This window comes from Rosa rugosa, chromosome 3 (assembly GCF_958449725.1).
Source record: "Rosa rugosa chromosome 3, drRosRugo1.1, whole genome shotgun sequence".
In the NCBI taxonomy this organism is placed as follows: Eukaryota; Viridiplantae; Streptophyta; class Magnoliopsida; order Rosales; family Rosaceae; genus Rosa; species Rosa rugosa.
The window spans coordinates 8,479,666-8,496,156 of NC_084822.1; the positions used below are offsets into that span (position 1 = coordinate 8,479,666).

General features: G+C 41.9%; 3 protein-coding genes across 3 annotated transcripts; 2 read left to right on the forward strand and 1 right to left on the reverse strand.

The window, feature by feature from the left end:
* Positions 1-861: 861 nt before the first annotated feature.
* LOC133738842 (probable inactive leucine-rich repeat receptor kinase XIAO) lies at positions 862-2,620 on the reverse strand. The gene has a single exon (XM_062166514.1). It carries the CDS (start codon positions 2,199-2,201, stop codon positions 1,026-1,028), a length of 1,176 nt encoding a protein of 391 aa, XP_062022498.1. The 5' UTR covers positions 2,202-2,620; the 3' UTR covers positions 862-1,025.
* Positions 2,621-12,704: 10,084 nt separating this feature from the next.
* LOC133737146 (uncharacterized) lies at positions 12,705-13,259 on the forward strand. Its single transcript, XM_062164762.1, has one exon. It carries the CDS (start codon positions 12,705-12,707, stop codon positions 13,257-13,259), a length of 555 nt encoding a protein of 184 aa, XP_062020746.1.
* Positions 13,260-14,412: 1,153 nt separating this feature from the next.
* Positions 14,413-15,000, forward strand: LOC133737147 (uncharacterized mitochondrial protein AtMg00310-like). Its single transcript, XM_062164763.1, has one exon. The coding sequence runs from the start codon at positions 14,413-14,415 to the stop codon at positions 14,998-15,000; it is 588 nt and encodes a 195-aa protein (XP_062020747.1).
* Positions 15,001-16,491: the final 1,491 nt, after the last annotated feature.

The following is a 16,491-nucleotide window of genomic DNA, read 5'->3' on the forward strand; positions in this document are numbered from 1 at the left end:
GATGTGGTTGGAGACTTGGAGCATGCATGAGTACTTTGGTAGCAGATAAAGCAAAGATGGTTTTGTTGTATCCAATTTCAACTTGATTGGAAAAAAAAAAATCAAAATTTCATATTTTGTCAGTGACAAACGAATTTTACAGAAATTTTAGAGAAATTTCGGACAAAATTTCGGTGTGAATTTTTTAATATATTTTGTGTGTGTGGATATTTCGGAAATTAAAAATTTCGTGGAAATGTACGGAAAATTTCGGGGAACTCCTTACGGAAATGATATAGCATATGAATTTCGTTTCGGTACTTCAAATTTACGGAAATTTCGGCAGTTTTGGAGAAACTTAAAACCTTGGTTAAAATTAGATTATATCAGAGATTCTATTATCCTCTATTGTAACAAAAAAAAATGAGTGTCACCCAATTATGCAAGTTTCGTACGTTCTCATATTATTACTTAACCACTCCAATCTCCTCTACTTAAATTGACATAAAATAATTGATTATGAATGAATCGTAGAATCTCATGAAACACAGATTTCCACAAAACATGTTTAAGGTAACTTGCTTTACTTTAATATATAAGTATGTGTGTGTGTGTGTGTGTATATATATATATACACTTACATTTTTTGTTCGAAAGCTTACTGTTAAACTTTGAATGCGTTTTAAATATATTTTGATAAAAAATTTCGACAAATAAATTGTACAATTAAACAGTTACAAAAGTAAAGGATGGTCGTTAAATTTGATAAGGGCCAACGTAACATAGGTACCCATCCCCCATTAAAATCAGGACCACCTTATTATGATCATGTACAATCACCAATAATTGAGGTGTAACCACTTCTAGGTTATCATCGCCACATTATGAGAAAGAGACCCACCCAACAATCTTAAAATTTCTAATGTATAATTTATATTACAAATTGCTTAATAATAAGCATCATACATTTGTTTTATTAGGACTATTTTTTTAACAATACTTCAGAAAAAAAATAATAATAATAATTTGACCGACAATCCGACGCTTCAAGACCTTGGTCTTCCTCTTCCTCCACCATAGGCTTGCTTGCATATAGCGTTTGATTTCTGCGACGGAAGGCACAGCTGAGCTGAAGCTGGACACCCCTGTAGACAATTATCCCCCAAGCTGCCGGAGATTCCTGAACTTCCGGTTAACAACGCCGGCGGCGGCTGTCCGTTTAGAAAGTTACCGTCCAAGTACAACCGCTTCAACGACTTGTTCTTCCCGTACTCCACTGGGATCTTGCCACGTAGCCTGTTGTAACGAACCGACAGCGACGACAGTCTCGGAAATGCCGCGAAATTCGCGGGCGCGTAGCCTTCGATTCTGTTGAAGCCCAAGTCGACGGCCACGAGCTCGCCACCTCTGCCGGAGCTGGGCCTCGCGATCTCGACACCTGTCAGGCGGTTATTGGCTAGGTCAACTTGTTGCAGTGAAGGGATGAGAAAGAACCACGACTGTAAGGTCCCGGAGAGCGAGTTCTCGCTGAGCTCGACCACCTCCAACTGAGTCAACCCGTCGAAAGACGATTTCGATAAGGGCCCAGATAGCGCGTTGCGCTTCAAAGCGAGTTCTAGTAGTTTCGGTGGAAGTCTTGGGAGTGATCCGGTGATCTTGTTGTAGCTGAGATCGAGTCTTCTCAAGTTGGATAAAGAACTCAAGGAGTTTGGGAGAAACCCTGTTAAGGAATTGTGGGAAATGTCTAGGGATTCTAAAGACTTGAGCTTGGTGATGGATGGAGTGAGGGAGCCGGAGAATGAGTTGGATCGGAGAGTCAAGGTTTGGAGGTAGAAGAGGGAGGAAATGGAGGACGGGATTGGGCCGAAGAAGGAGTTATCGGAGAGGTCGAGAGTGGAGAGATGAGTGAGCTGAGAAATTTGTGGAGTGAGTGTGCCGGAGTAGCCGGCGGGGTCGAGTGTGATCTGGGTGACCCGGGTGGAGTCGGGTGAGCAGGTGACGCCGCAAGTGAAGTGGATGCGGTGGGGGAGGGTGCATGGGTCGGTGGTGAAGTCCCATGAGGCTAGGCAAGACCAGGAGGGAATTGAGGAGGGTTTGATTGAGGCTTTGAAGGCCTTGAGAGCTGAGATGTCTGAAGGTGAAGTGAGGGCTTGGACATGGTTGGTGAAGAAGAGAGAAAATTGAAGGAGGAGGAGGAGGAGGTGAAAGTTAAGGTCAGACATGTTTGATGAGTTTGAAGGACAGTGGAGATGAAGTAATAATATGATGTAATATGAATGTGAAGTGGGGGATGGTGGCCTAGTTTTGAGTGTTTTCAATAGGTCTGTTTTGGTTTGCTAAGCTTACCTATCTGGTTGGAGAGCACTAAGATTCACCGAGATATTGTGTTTAGTTATATTCATGATTTGCTGAAAATGCTGTCTGAAGGGATGCCTTCCATCACACACACGTCTCCTTGTCTGGTAGTCTGGTACTAGTTTTCATTTTTAAAGGTTTGGGGAGGACTTTGGTAGGATCAAATTCAGCTCAAATTGCCAATTCTATATCTTTTTGTTCTCTGTTGATCTTGTTTGGTCTGATTCTATGAACATTAAGAAATCTGCAAGATAGGATGGTTGTTTTCTTAAGGGATGGGGTTCTCGATTGAGTAGTTAGCTTGGAACTAGTTATAAGCAATAGTGCATACATATTGGAAAATCAGTTTAAGTTGCACGCATATATAGTCTTTTATGTACATTGTCTTTGCGAGTGATCATAAAGTTTCTAAAACTCACTTAAAAATTTGTCTCTCAAATTACCTTTAAGCATATCTATAGGGAGACAAACTTTGTAGCTGATGCTATTGCAAATTTAGGACATGATGTTGCTTCTCCTATGTCGTGGAGTGATAGGGTCCCAAGTGAGGCTTCTAGAGCCTTAATTTTTGATGTTGTAAACTCTGGTTGCCCAAGAGGCTTCACTCTTTAAATAGTTTTCTTTTCTTATCAAAAAAAAAAAAAAACTCACTTAAAAATTTGAAGGTATTTCAATTAGACTTGCTTCACGTTGTTGACATAATGACATAGAATTAGTTTCTTAATCATATATGCCCAGTGATGAGCTAAAAGTCTAAAATTATATGTTAGAAGCAAAGCACAAATTATTTTGCTCGTATATATAAAGTCAAGCAAATTATTTGTCATGTTCTCTTACTAGCACCTCAGTATTCAGCAGTACAATGAAGCACTCCGGGTTCGTGTGATTATCAGGACTGTGACTTCTTAAAATGTGAAATTTTTCTTTCATCAACACGTCTCCTCACTTGCAACTTCGTCAAAAATAACAAATTCTCATATCGAGAACTTAAGGCAAATATTGCACCCATGTGTTGATGGCAAACATGGAGAACATGAATATTTTTCCAAAACTTACCTAGCTAGGTAGATCTTTTACAATGAATTACTTAGAATTACTAAATCATTAGACCATCCTATTGGGCGGATAATCTCCTCTGATTAACAAGGGTAGGGAGGTCGGTAAAGACTAGAGGGACTAGATTGCAGGTAAGGTCTTTGAGCTCATCAATTAATGGACTAATTCTTAAATTAAAGCATCCGGTCCGGTCGGAAATTGGGCCCTTTGTTGACATAGCAACTATCAACAAAGTAGGTTTGGGTATAAAAAACCGAAAACTCGAAAGATCAAACCGAACCCACCTGATCGGTTCAGTCTAGATTTTTTTTTTTTTTTTTTTTTTGTTGTTGTTGTTGTAAATAACAGTTTTTAGGCAATCCTGTTTCAATATGCTAATTACCCAAGTCGGTTCCGGTCCTTAGAATTTCAGGTTGTGAAGTCAGACTTTGAGAATCCGAATTTGGAGATGCATCTTATGACTTTGAGAATTTGAATTTCAGGTTACAGTCATATGACTGATTTAATGAGGAGGCCATGGACATTGAATTTGAAATTCCGAAGGATAAGGAGGCTGATAATAGTAGAAGGATGATAATGAAAGAGGCTGATAATGAAATTGAATCAGTTCGCTAGATAAGACTGGAAATTTAATTAATCAGTTCGAACTTAATGAAAAAGGAAAGAGTTGTCAAACAACTGGAAATGGTTTGACTTTGAACTGAATCAGTTCTATTAGGGAAATGATTTTAGGGTCAAAATATTTTTGATCATCTATGGCCGTGTGTGTGTGTGTGTGCGCGCGCGCTTGCTCTGCTAAGGAGGTTCGTTCTTTAGCTAAGGAACGGATTTCCATATTTTGACCACTTTTCGATCACATATTCACATCTTAACCGTTCAGTTTTTAGGTCCTAATGTTTAGATCACTTCTGCAAATTTTCAGTCAAATTGATTAACATTAAGGTATCAAACTCGATTAAATCAATGAACGAACCAAATCTGTCCAACATAAACCGTTCGTGTTCATAATTGTAAATTGCAGTTTTGGATACCTTAACGATCATCAATTTGGCTGAAGATTTGCAGAGATGATTTATACATTAGGACATAAAAACTGAACGGTTAAGATGTGAATATGTGATCGAAAAGTTGTCAAAATATGAAAATCTGTTCCTTAGCTAAGGAACGGACCTCTTTAGCAGAACAAGCCATACATACATACATACATACATACATACATACATACATACATACATACATACATACATACATACATACATATGAGACTTGTATATATTCGGGTTTTTCGATATGAATAAAAAACCAAGAACAAGTTGGACCGGAATTGAGAAACATGCAAAATTTAAGTATTATGGCACTTATTTTGCTTGTGATGATTCTTCCTATAATGGTGCCAGTACTCGTAGGAGGTATATAAAACAATTATGTAAGAACTACCCTAGTGTGATGACTTAGAAGATGGTCGATCAAAAGGTTTCATTAGTGATGGACAAACTGAACCTAAGGCATTGTTGAAGGGAGACTAGACAAAAGAAGTTTGTGAAATGATAGTTCTAGATGAACTACCATTTAGCCACATTGAAAAAAGGATTTAAGATCAGGTTCTGTAGGGTAGCAATTCCTTGATTTGAGGTGCCATCTAGGAGAACAATAATTAGGTGTTTCTTGAAGATGTGTATGATGACAAGAAAGAAGAGCTTGAGAAGCAATTAAGTAGTCATTGAATGTCTGAATGGCAATACCAACTATCACGTGGTAGTCCGGAACCACATAATAATTTCTCAGCTAGAGGTACAAGTCAAGAAATGAAGAGAGCGTACGAAATCCCAAACCACGGGCTGACACAAATGAAGACCTTACTCTTTCTCCTCCTACTCTGCTCCCTTTCGCTCACACTCCCCACTTTCTCCGACGCAACCTCAGCCTATCCTTCCTTTCCCGGTACCGCTCCAGCCGACTGTTCTTTCTCCGACGGCCATGACACTGCCCCTCTGATTCCCCCTCGCCGTGAAGTGTATGGAAATGGCCGAATCTTCGACGTAACCCACCTGATCACCACGGCCACGCCATCGTATGGCTCCCCGGACGGCGTGCTGGGTCAGTTCCTGTGGTTCCCCCACAAAAGGAAGAACGGCTCCATCTCTTCAGTTTTCAAGCTGCCTTCTCACACCGGCACACATGTTGATTCCCCTGGACACTACTTCCATCACTACCTCGATGCTGGCTTCGATGTCGATACGCTTGACTTGGAGGTCCTTAATGGTAATTGATCATGCACTGCTTTCATTGTTATTCGTTTCAGGTTGATTTGCTGAGTGTTGGCTCAGTTGCATGTTAGATGTTGGATGAAATTACACTCGCCTATGCTAGATGATTATTCTTATTCTTAAGTTTCATGCATGGTTGTCATATCTGTTAGGATTGCGGCTCAATATCTAAATCCTTGTCTGTTTTGGATTCTTTACTTCTGAAGGCTTTGGGTAAGCTATTCTAGTGTATCTAGGATTTATGGAGTTTTTCCTTAGAAGTAAAGGTTTAGGATTACCTTCTATGATTCTGAATCCTATTATAAGTCTAACTAATTGTGAGCCTATAAATAGGACCTTAGAGGCATAGCTTTATGTGTGGATCAATTGAGAGTTCTGATAATTTGAGAGATTTTAGAGAGGTGCAAGCTTTGAGAGATCGGGTGTATTTGGGAATTCTCTATTGAGAATTTGGGTTGTGAGGAGAGAGGTTATTTGAGTGGAAAAACCAAAAACGTTCTTCAAAAGTTTGTAATCTTCTTCTCGTTTAGTGGATCCACCATCATCATCACCCGGGGACGTATGTCAACTGTTTGACCGAACCTCGTCGACAATCTTGTGTTTGCTTGCATAGTTTGTGATTATTGTCTTGATTCAGTTTCGGTCTTGGGCTAGGGAATTCAGAAGGTGACCCGAATTTCCTAACAAGTGGTATCAAGAGCAAGGTTTCAAGAGCTAGAGGAAAGATGGGGATTGAAGACGTCGAGACAAGAGTTGATAAATTTGATGGGCATGATTTTGTTATGTGGAGGTCTCAAATAACTGACTATTTGAATCTGAAGAAACTGTCCAAGCCTTTGCTAGGAGTTAAGCCGGAGGGCATGAAAAAGGTGGATTGGGAGGAGCTTGACACTCAAGCTTTAGGAGCTATTCGACTATCGCTATCAAACGAAGTTCGGCGCGATGTGATTAATGAGAAAACTACTAAGGGGTTAATGGATACTTTGTCTGAGATGTTTGAGAAACCAAGCGCTGTTGAGCAAGTACACTTATTGAGAAAGTTATTTTCAATGAAGATGAGCAAAGGTGGTTCTGTGCGAAAACAACAAGCAGCGGTTTGTGATATTGTCGAACAATTGGCCACGGTAGATATCATAATTGGAGAGCACCTCAAGGCATTGGTACTATTGACCTCCATGCCAGATACTTGGGATGTTACCGTCAACTCTATTTGCAGTTCAGTTGGGAAAAATAAGTTGGTCTACAACGAAGTTCGGGATACCCTTTTGAGTGAGTAATCTAGGAGAAAGAAAAATGAAGAAGAGACATCTACAAATACATCTGCTTTGGTTGTAAGGGGGAGATCTAATGTGAAAGAGGGTTTGAGTCGTGGTAGATCAAAGTCGAGAAATTTTAGAGATCAAGATAGAGACAAAGATAAGGAGTGCTATTACTGTCATGATTTTGGGCATATCAAATATAATTGTCCAAAATTGAAGTCAAAGAGAGCTACTACTGCAACGGTGGCGAGTGAAGATGATGGGGAATTTTATGGAGATGCACTCATGGTCACATCATGTTTAGGAAAGCCACAAGATGAGTGGATTTTGGATACAGGTTGTTCTGAACACATGTGTCCCAATAGGGATTGGTTTTCTTCCTACAAGTATGTGAAGGAAGGTCTAGTAAAGTCGGTGGGTGCACATACCTACAAAGTTGCTGGTGTTGGAACAATCAAATTGAAGGTACATGATGGATCGGTGAGGACTTTAGAGAATGTTCGCCATGTTCCTAAGTTGGATAGGAATTTGATATCTCTTGGCACTTTGGATTCGGAAGGCCACAAGATTGTGGGTCATGATGGAAATATGAAGGTTTTGAAGGGAGCACTCGTAGTGATGAAGGGTAAGAAGGTAAATGGTCTCTATCGTTTGGAAGGGAGCTTTGTTCAAGGTGGAACAGTTGATTCTTTTGAAAGTTTTGTTCAAGGTGGAAAGATTGGCAATCTTGGTTCCTATAGGCATTCGGGGAAGATGAGCAATAGTAAATGTGGAGGAACGAAATTTGCTTCTAAGAAGGTAAAATTTCAAGAGCAACCAACATTGCAGCAGTCCTTAAAGGGAGACAGACCCATAAGGATCCCAACACAAGTTTGTGGTGGAGATATGCTAGCTCATGCATATTCCACAATTAAGGTGTCACCTACTTTGAAGAGTAGATTTAGTAAGGACAATGAGAAGCAAACTTGGTGTTATGAGAATGATGCGTCAAGAGAAGGTACCATTTATGGTGGAGAATTCGTTCAAGGGGATGTTGCTCGAAGTGAGTTGTGCAAACCATTAAAGATCGCTCCTATTAGGTTTGGCAACTTTGATGGAGACTTGGATTGCATGCAAGCGGCTGCACATTGCATGTTTGAGGGAAAGAGTTGTTGTCCAAGGGTCAAGTTTGAGTGCTTCTCAAACTTGACTAACTCATCTTAATGTTAAGCGCGCCAAGAGGCGCATTGAGGTGTGGCGGTGATCGTGGTTCGTTGAGAAGACCCAAGGAAGCTTACGTTCAGTGAAAGTTTAGAGATTTTGAGCCGAGGTAGAAATTGTTAGGATTGTGGCTCAATATCTAAATCCTTGTCTGTTTTGGATTCTTTACTTCTGAAGGCTTTGGGTAAGCTATTATAGTGTATCTAGGATTTATGGAGTTTTTCCTTGGAAGTAAAGGTTTAGGATTACCTTCTATGATTCTGAATCCTATTATAAGTCTGACTAATTGTGAGCCTATAAATAGGACCTTAGAGGCATAGCTTTATGTGTGGATCAATTGAGAGTTCTGATAATTTGAGAGATTTTAGAGAGGTGCAAGCTTTGAGAGATCGGGTGTATTTGGGAATTCTCTATTGAGAATTTGGGTTGTGAGGAGAGAGGTTATTTGAGTGGAAGAACCAAAAACGTTCTTCAAAAGTTTGTAATCTTCTTCTCGTCTAGTGGATCCACCATCATCATCACCCGGGGACGTAGGTCAACTGTTTGACCGAACCTCGTCAACAATCTTGTGTTTGCTTGCATAGTTGGTGATTATTGTCTTGATTCAGTGTCGGTCTTGGTTATTGGGAATTCAGAAGGTGACCCGAATTTCCTAACAATATCGTCCTCCACCATCAGCTTTTGTGGTACTAATTAGTTTAATGATAAACGAAGCAAAAATTATTTTAATGGTATAATTTTCTTATAGTACGTGTGCCGGTATATGCTGCTTGTGGTTCAAAAGACAGTTATATACTGTATCATTTGCCTTAGAAGGAGTATCAGAGACATTTTCTCCTTATAGTTTTACTAAAAATGGGCCGAAATGTGCCACCCGTTCTTACTTTTGCCGCATCGGTTTCCATTAGACTACCATTAGAGTACTACCAGTCAAAAGATTGTATACGGCCTGGACCATTGTTGGCCTGTAAGAAGAAATTGGAAATTAGTATATAGTTAGCTAACTGAAATCCCAAAGCTCCTGCTGCCACGCACCATGAAACTCGTACTCGTCTTCCTACTCTGCTCCATTTTGCTTACCACCACCACCACCACCCTTTCCCTCGCTACCACAGCCTATCCTTTCACTACCACTATTGACTGCTCCCTCTCCAGTGGGGACTCCTATAGTCTGACTCCACCTCGCCGTGAAATGTATGGAAATGGTCAAATCATTGACATTACCCACCGCGGTACACCCCGGATCGGAGGTGCCCTCCTGTCATTCTTTGGAAGGTGTGGGGCAGTTCCTCTGGCTCCTTGATGGCATGAAGAATGGCTCAATAGCTAATATATGTCTGTGATGAAACTGCTTTCTCACTCTGGCACCCATGTTGATGACCCCAGCCACGTCTTTGATTGCTACTATGATGCGGGGTTTGATATTGATACGCTTGACTTGGATATGCTTAATGGTAATTATCCATTGTTTCATTAACATTGAACCGTTTGAGTGGATGGTTTTCTCTGTGTTCCAATGAAGTTATGCTCCTGTATGTATAGGGTTTAGATATGTCATATACTATGGGGAGGGCAAGTGAAAGAAATGCAAAATTTATAGTCAGGTCTCTGCATTTAGTTAATTTGCTAGATAAAAATGGCTTTTCCTAGGTTTCTTGATTCCCTCTGCCATATGCATGTGTTCTAGAAACTTCAATACTCTTGGAGTATATTTGAACGTCGATTTCCTTAGGTTTGTTGATTCCCTGAACCTACCATAAACTTCATATATTTGATGGTCGTGATCTTGAATAGCCAAATCTCTGCCTCAGTCATACAATTCTTGCTTACTTTCAGTCTTGCTTGCGAGAAAATTTAATATAAAAGATAAGCCATGCCAGAGATTAGCTTATGCTTGTGTGAGGAGAGACTAGAGAGACACTGTGTGTGAGAGGATACAAATAGCCAGGTAAATACCATGGCTGATTGAAAATTCATTTCGTCTTTTCATCTTAAAATACCCCTAAATATAAATATAAACATGTATCCACCAAAAGAAAGGATTTTTTTTTTTTTTTTGAACCAAGTAATCATTCATTCATCTCAAGCCAGAATGACACGGATACATACCTTCCCTTGCCAATCTCAAGGGCAAGTTTAGGACATGGTATGCTAGCACCACTCATTAGACAACCAGTGCTCACTTATTAAAAGCAAACCTATAACTATGACAAAACTAGGACACAGTAAATAGGCATAGTTCAATAAAAAAACTAAATTTTCTCCTTGCCTTCCACACCATGGCTAGGAGGTTTGGTTGGGTCCATCCTCCTGGATCCGAAATATGAAACCCCATAGAATTTGAATCCAATAGTTTGTCCCATGAAAGAGGCACAATCCATAAGAGACCCCTATTTGTTTTGGCCACCCAACACCTATTTAGTACCCAAACAGAATTGGGCCTCCACGTCTCTCTGGACACCCAAATCACGCCAGGCATTACTTTGAATATCCAAATTGCAATAGGCCACCACCGTGACTTGGGCCACAAAACCGATCTGGGCACCCAGCCCAATGTTGGCCTACCCTCTTCTGCACCCGCGGTCAACATCGCCGCCACCCAATGCATTCTGGGCACCACATCCTCCAACCTTGCTACCACCTTCCGATTAGCATCAGTACCATCACCCAGCATCGCCACAACCCACCATGGTCTTCTCGCTGCATCTGGACGCAACTCTATGGCAAGACCAATGTTCGATTTCATAGCTCCTGCAATTCGAAGCCGAATTGTTGCATTGCTGGAATACCAGATCGCCACCACCTTGTTTTTGGGACAGAAACGATCCTTTACCGCATCCCACAACCGGCCAGAGCAGATCCCATTCAGCTTTGCAAGCCTATCATCCAGATTCTTCAGACGTCCTATGCGTGGTCGATTGACAGAGGATCTCATCTCTATCACCCACGACTGCCAACGCCGGCCACCGACGTTCACATGAGAAGAGTAATTCGTAGTCCCCCATTTACATCGCACGCCACTTGTTGTTGGACGCACAATAGCGACGTCCATTGAAGATTGGCGCCGCACGAGTTCGGCCGGCAGAGGCGCATTCTCGACACTCTTAGGGCGGCATACATTCTTCTCCTCTCGAGGCAAAGAAATAACACCGATTTGGATTGACGCAAGGGAGCGCCATTGGAAACCTAGCAAGCGGCGGCTAGGGTAGAGCATTTTTTTTCCCAGTCTCGAAGATTTAAACCAAGTGGGTAGAAATGAATTTTCTTAGGTACCCGGGTGTTTGCCATACACCCATTTTGTTAAATATTTTGGACAATTGGATTAGTAATATATCCAATGGTCTAAAATATTTAAAATTTGGTAACCTGTTTAGTTCTTAGTTAAATAGTATTTATTACTAATTAATTTTATCATTATTCAAACGAGTATTCTCTCTCTCTCTCTCTCTCTCTCGAAACTAAGGCCGAGGCGACGTGGAAAAATCACCACTTGTCCGGTGGCACTCTGACCGGCATCAGGGTTGACCTTGGTCGCACTGCTATCATGACGGTGTTGCCGGACGGGTACTGAGTTCTATGGCTGGGCCCTTGGGTCGGCTCTGTTCGAAGGCTGGACGTGGATCCGGCTTACCTGTTTTCATTGCTTTGAAGCGGTGATGGATGGGAGCACTAGTTTTCGGTTCATCTTCAGGCGTGCATGGGCGTGGCTGTTTCCAAGCCGGGGTGATGGTGCAGCGGCGTCAATGTGGAGTCCTCGTTCTGATGGCGGTGATGGTGGTGCTGCTGGCAAATCTGCACAGAGAGTGAAGAATGGTTGGGTTGGGCCTATTGTTGGGCTGCTTTTGGGCTTGAATTTTTGGGTTGGTAGGGTTTTTGCCCTAGGCCCATAAACATTTTCTTTGTTTTAGGGATCCTATGTTAGTAGAACTTACTTTCAATAATTTCCTAAGTTTTTAGGGATCTATGCACTTTCTGTATCTCTAGTGCCTCTGGAGTAGTACTGAAGGAGGATTTACGCTAGTCTCTACGAATTTGATGTATAATGAGTGTACCTATTTCTATGTACCACCGTGGGTACTACCACACCTTCTTGATCTGTCTAGTTGAAGGCAGTAGAAGGGTATGTAATGGCCATTCTCGGCGGCGAGCGCTGATTGATCTCATTCGGCAGGAGAAACCAAAGATCCTGTTTCTCTCTGAAACGTTGTGTTCTGAAAAGCAGTTAGAAACCCTAAGGGTGAAAGTTGGATTTGATAACTGTCTGGGAGAGTCGCAGGGCAGGGATTCACGGGGAATTGCTTTTTTATGGATAAACGACGTACCGGTTGATATCCGGAATTACTCGAAGCGCCATGTCGATGTGTCAATTGGTGATAGAGGGTCTGTAACGGAGTGGAGATTTACGGGCATATATGGGTATGCCCAGACGGCTGATCGATCGGAAACCTGGAACTTGATGCGGCAGTTAGTTGCTCAAACGACGCTGCCATAGCTCATCGTTGGAGACTTTAACGAGATAGCTGATAACTCTGAAAAAACTGGTGGTGTACCACGACAATTGCCTCAAATGCAAGCTTTCAGGCAAGCGATGACTGATTGTGATTTAATCGATATGGGTTACTGTGGTAGCCCGTACACATGGTCAGATTATCAAACAAAGGAGCGTCTAGATAGGAGTCTGTGGACTGAGGAGCTTCAAAATTTATTTCCCTGCTCCCGTATTACTCATCTGCACTCGAGTACCTCTGACCACAGTCCTCTGCTTGTGGCAGTCAGTGATGCTCCGGTACGTCAGTCTGGGAGGAGAAAAGCATTGTTCAGCTTTGAGCAATATTGGGCGACTCATCAGGAGTGTGAGGAGGTGATCCAGAGGGGTTGGCAAACAGCAGCTGAGGGTGATCCTATGAGTAAAGTCTGCCAACGCATTAAGCAGACAGGAAAAGATTTGTTTAAGTGGCAGAAGAGTACGTTTAAGTTTCGGCAGGTTGAAATGCGAGCAATCCGAGCTAGGTTGGATGATTTGATGAAAACTCCCTTTGTTGCATCTGATCTTGCAGAAAAACAGGCTCTTCAAGCCAAGTTTCAAGAGCTACTTACTCAAGAAGAAACGTTGTGGATACAAGATCTAGGGCTTTGTGGTTAAAGGTAGGAGACCGTAACACTGCTTATTTTCATCGCCGGGCTTCGAATAGGAAGCAACGAAATCAGATTCTGGGCTTGTTTGATGAGTCTGGGCATTGGGTGAATGGGCCACAAGAGATAGAAGGGATTGTTAGTTCATATTACCAGAAGTTATTTCGGACGGAAGGTTGTAACCCTAGGGCTATGAAGTTGATTCTTAATACCGTGCAAACTAAGGTAACCACAACAATGAATCAAGAGTTGATGGCGGGTTACTCTGATGAAGAGGTGAGAACAACACTCTTCCAAATGCATCCTTCGAAGTCTCCAGGCCCGGATGGTATGTCTCCTTTTTTCTTCCAGAAATATTGGCACAGAGTTGGGCCTGATGTTTGTATGGCAGTGAAGCATTTTCTCTCTTCTGGAATGTTGCTCCGAGAGGTTAATTTTACTCATGTTACATTGATACCTAAGGTTAAGGATCCTAAACATATGGCTGATTTACGGCCTATTGCCTTATGTAATGTGTTATACAGAATTTGTTCAAAGGTCCTTGCCAACAGGTTGAAGAAAATTTTGGGAGATGTTATCTCACCTCTACAAAGTGCTTTTGTTCCTGGCAGATTAATTTCAGACAATACTCTTGTTGCTACTGAACTGGCTTATTTTTTGAATACTAATAGAAGAAGCGGTGATGGTCACTTTTCATTGAAACTGGATATTAGCAAGGCATATGACAGATTGGAATGGGCGTTTCTTCAAGCTATGTTATTAAAACTTGGTTTTGATCCTGAGTGGGTGGAGTTGATTATGGCTAGTATCAAGACTGTTAGCTATTCGTTTCTTGTGAATGGGGAGGTAAGAGGATATGTTAGACCTTCCAGAGGCATCAGACAAGGAGACCCATTGTCCCCTTATTTATTTATTTTGTGTGCATAGGGGTTATCTTCTCTGATTGAGTAGTTTGTTCAGCAGCAATGGATTCAAGGAATAGTAATAGCTCCAACTGCTCCAAAGGTTCATCATTTACTTTTTGCTGACGATAGCTTCTTATTTGGGGCTGCAACTGATGAAGAGTGTCAGCAGTTCAGAAATATTTTACACACTTATGAGGTGGCTTCTGGGCAGCGTGTTAATCTACAAAAAGTCATGTGGCTTTTAGCAAAAATGTGAGCATGGAGAGGCAACTCTATTTAGCTAATCTACTTGGTGTGGAGAGAGTTGATAAACATGAACGGTATCTGGGACTACCTACTTTCGTGGGAAGAAATAAAACAGCTGCTTTTGGCTATTTAAAAGAAAAGCTCACAAAGAAGGTGGTGAGTTGGCGTGAGAAACTATTGAGTGGTGCAGGAAAAGAAATCTTGATCAAAGCAGTTGCTCAAACGGTTCCCAATTATGTTATGAACTGTTACATGCTGCCTACGGGGATGTGTGAAGATTTGCAACAATTGTGTGCAGGTTTCTGGTGGGGAGATTCGGAAGAAAAACAAAAAATTCATTGGCAGTCTTGGGATAGATTATGCGTTCCCAAGATGGAAGGAGGAATGGGTTTCAAGAATCTTCACTGGTTTAATCTTGCGATGCTTGCAAAGCAAGGGTGGAGAATTTTGAAAAATCCAAATTCTCTTATAGCTAGATTGTACAAAGCAGTCTATTATCCTAATGGTGATTTTAGCAATGCAGAATTGGGAGATAGGCCCTCATTTCCTTTTTGCAGCATATGGGAGGCTAGAGATGTATTGTTACGTGGTCTTCACTAGCAAATAGGTAATGGAGAGTCTGTTGATATTTGGCATGATTGTTGGCTTCCCGATTCTTTCCCTAGATGTCCTTCCCGATTCTTTCCCTAGATGGCTCCAACGAAAGTTTCGGAGTTGATTGATCCAATTACAAGAATGTGGGACGTTACACTGCTTAATCAATGGTTTGCACCAGTGGATCTCCCATGTTTAACCATTTGATCTCCCATGACCGTAGTCATCAGGGTTAAAGAAAAAAACATTGGTGAATACTGCTTAATCATTGGCTTGTTTGTAGTTGTTGTTGGCAGCAGTAATGTCACAATGAGGTGGCCGCAGCTGTGGCAATTTTACTGATATTGCTAATGCAATTATGCCCTGTACATACATCAAGATTCTATTATATATATAAAGATCATCATTAATCTTTGATAAATTGAAAGTTAAAAACCGAAAAAGTATTCACCAATGTCTGTATTAGCAATGATTAAAACATTGATCAAATGGTTAAACCTGATGACTACGGTCATGGGAGATCAAATGGTTAAACAAAGTTTCGGAGATCAATGTTTTTTTCTTTCTCGTCCGGCGGCGCCCGGCTGTCGGTGCGGGCCTCCGGCCTCGCCTACCGTCATGGGGTTGCTGCCGGATGGGAGATCTACATGCCCATAGGGCTTGGTCGGAAGAATTCGCACGGGTTTGGTCAGAAGGTGCGGCTGGGTGGGCGGCGAAGGCGGTGTTTGTGTTGTATGGTCCAGCGGCCGATCTCTGCTGCTGGTTTTTTGGAGCGGCGGTGCCATGTTTCAATGGCAGTGGGGTTTCGAAGCCTGGTTCAGGGATTGGTTTTTGTGTTGATCCATGTCGCTGTGGCGTGGCTTGGAGCAGTTTGGATCGATCGCCGATGGTGTGGTGGGGCAGCTCGTGGCGACGCTGGTCTGGTGATGTGGGTCGGCCGGAACTTGGCCGGACGGTGATGCACGACGGGTCGTTGGTGGGAGAAGGTGGACTTGGACCGTACTAGAATGATGGGCTTGATGCCAATTCCTTGGTGGACTACCCTATTGGGCCACGAAATGTTGGGCTGGGGTTCTCCCCTAGTCCATTGTTATTTTGGGGTAGGGTTTAGGCCCTTGGCCCAACCCTATGTTTTTAGCTTTTGTCTAATTACAATAATGTTTCTTGTATTAGGAACCTAGATATCTAGCGCCTCTGGCGTAGTACCAATGGAGGATCCCCGCTACCTCTACGTATTTGATTGTCTAATTAGTAGGTCTATTTCTATGTACCACTGTAGGTACTACCACTATCTTCTTGTCTGCCTATGTCCTTAAATGGCAGCGGAAGGGTATGTAAGGGCCTATTCTGGCTTGTGATGAATGATATTATTGCCCCTCGGGCCGATCAAAAAAAATTTTTTTTTCATTATATATCTAATCAAACAACTATACATTAATTTCTTTCCCATTCTTCTTCAAATTCATTTATTATAGACAACTTAAAAATGCTCAATAA

Coding starts and splice junctions, on each gene's coding strand:
- LOC133737146 (XM_062164762.1), top strand. CDS start 12,705: ATGACTGATTGTGATTTAATCGATATGGGTTACTGTGGTAGCCCGTAC.
- LOC133738842 (XM_062166514.1), bottom strand. CDS start 2,201: ATGTCTGACCTTAACTTTCACCTCCTCCTCCTCCTCCTTCAATTTTCT.
- LOC133737147 (XM_062164763.1), top strand. CDS start 14,413: ATGGAGAGGCAACTCTATTTAGCTAATCTACTTGGTGTGGAGAGAGTT.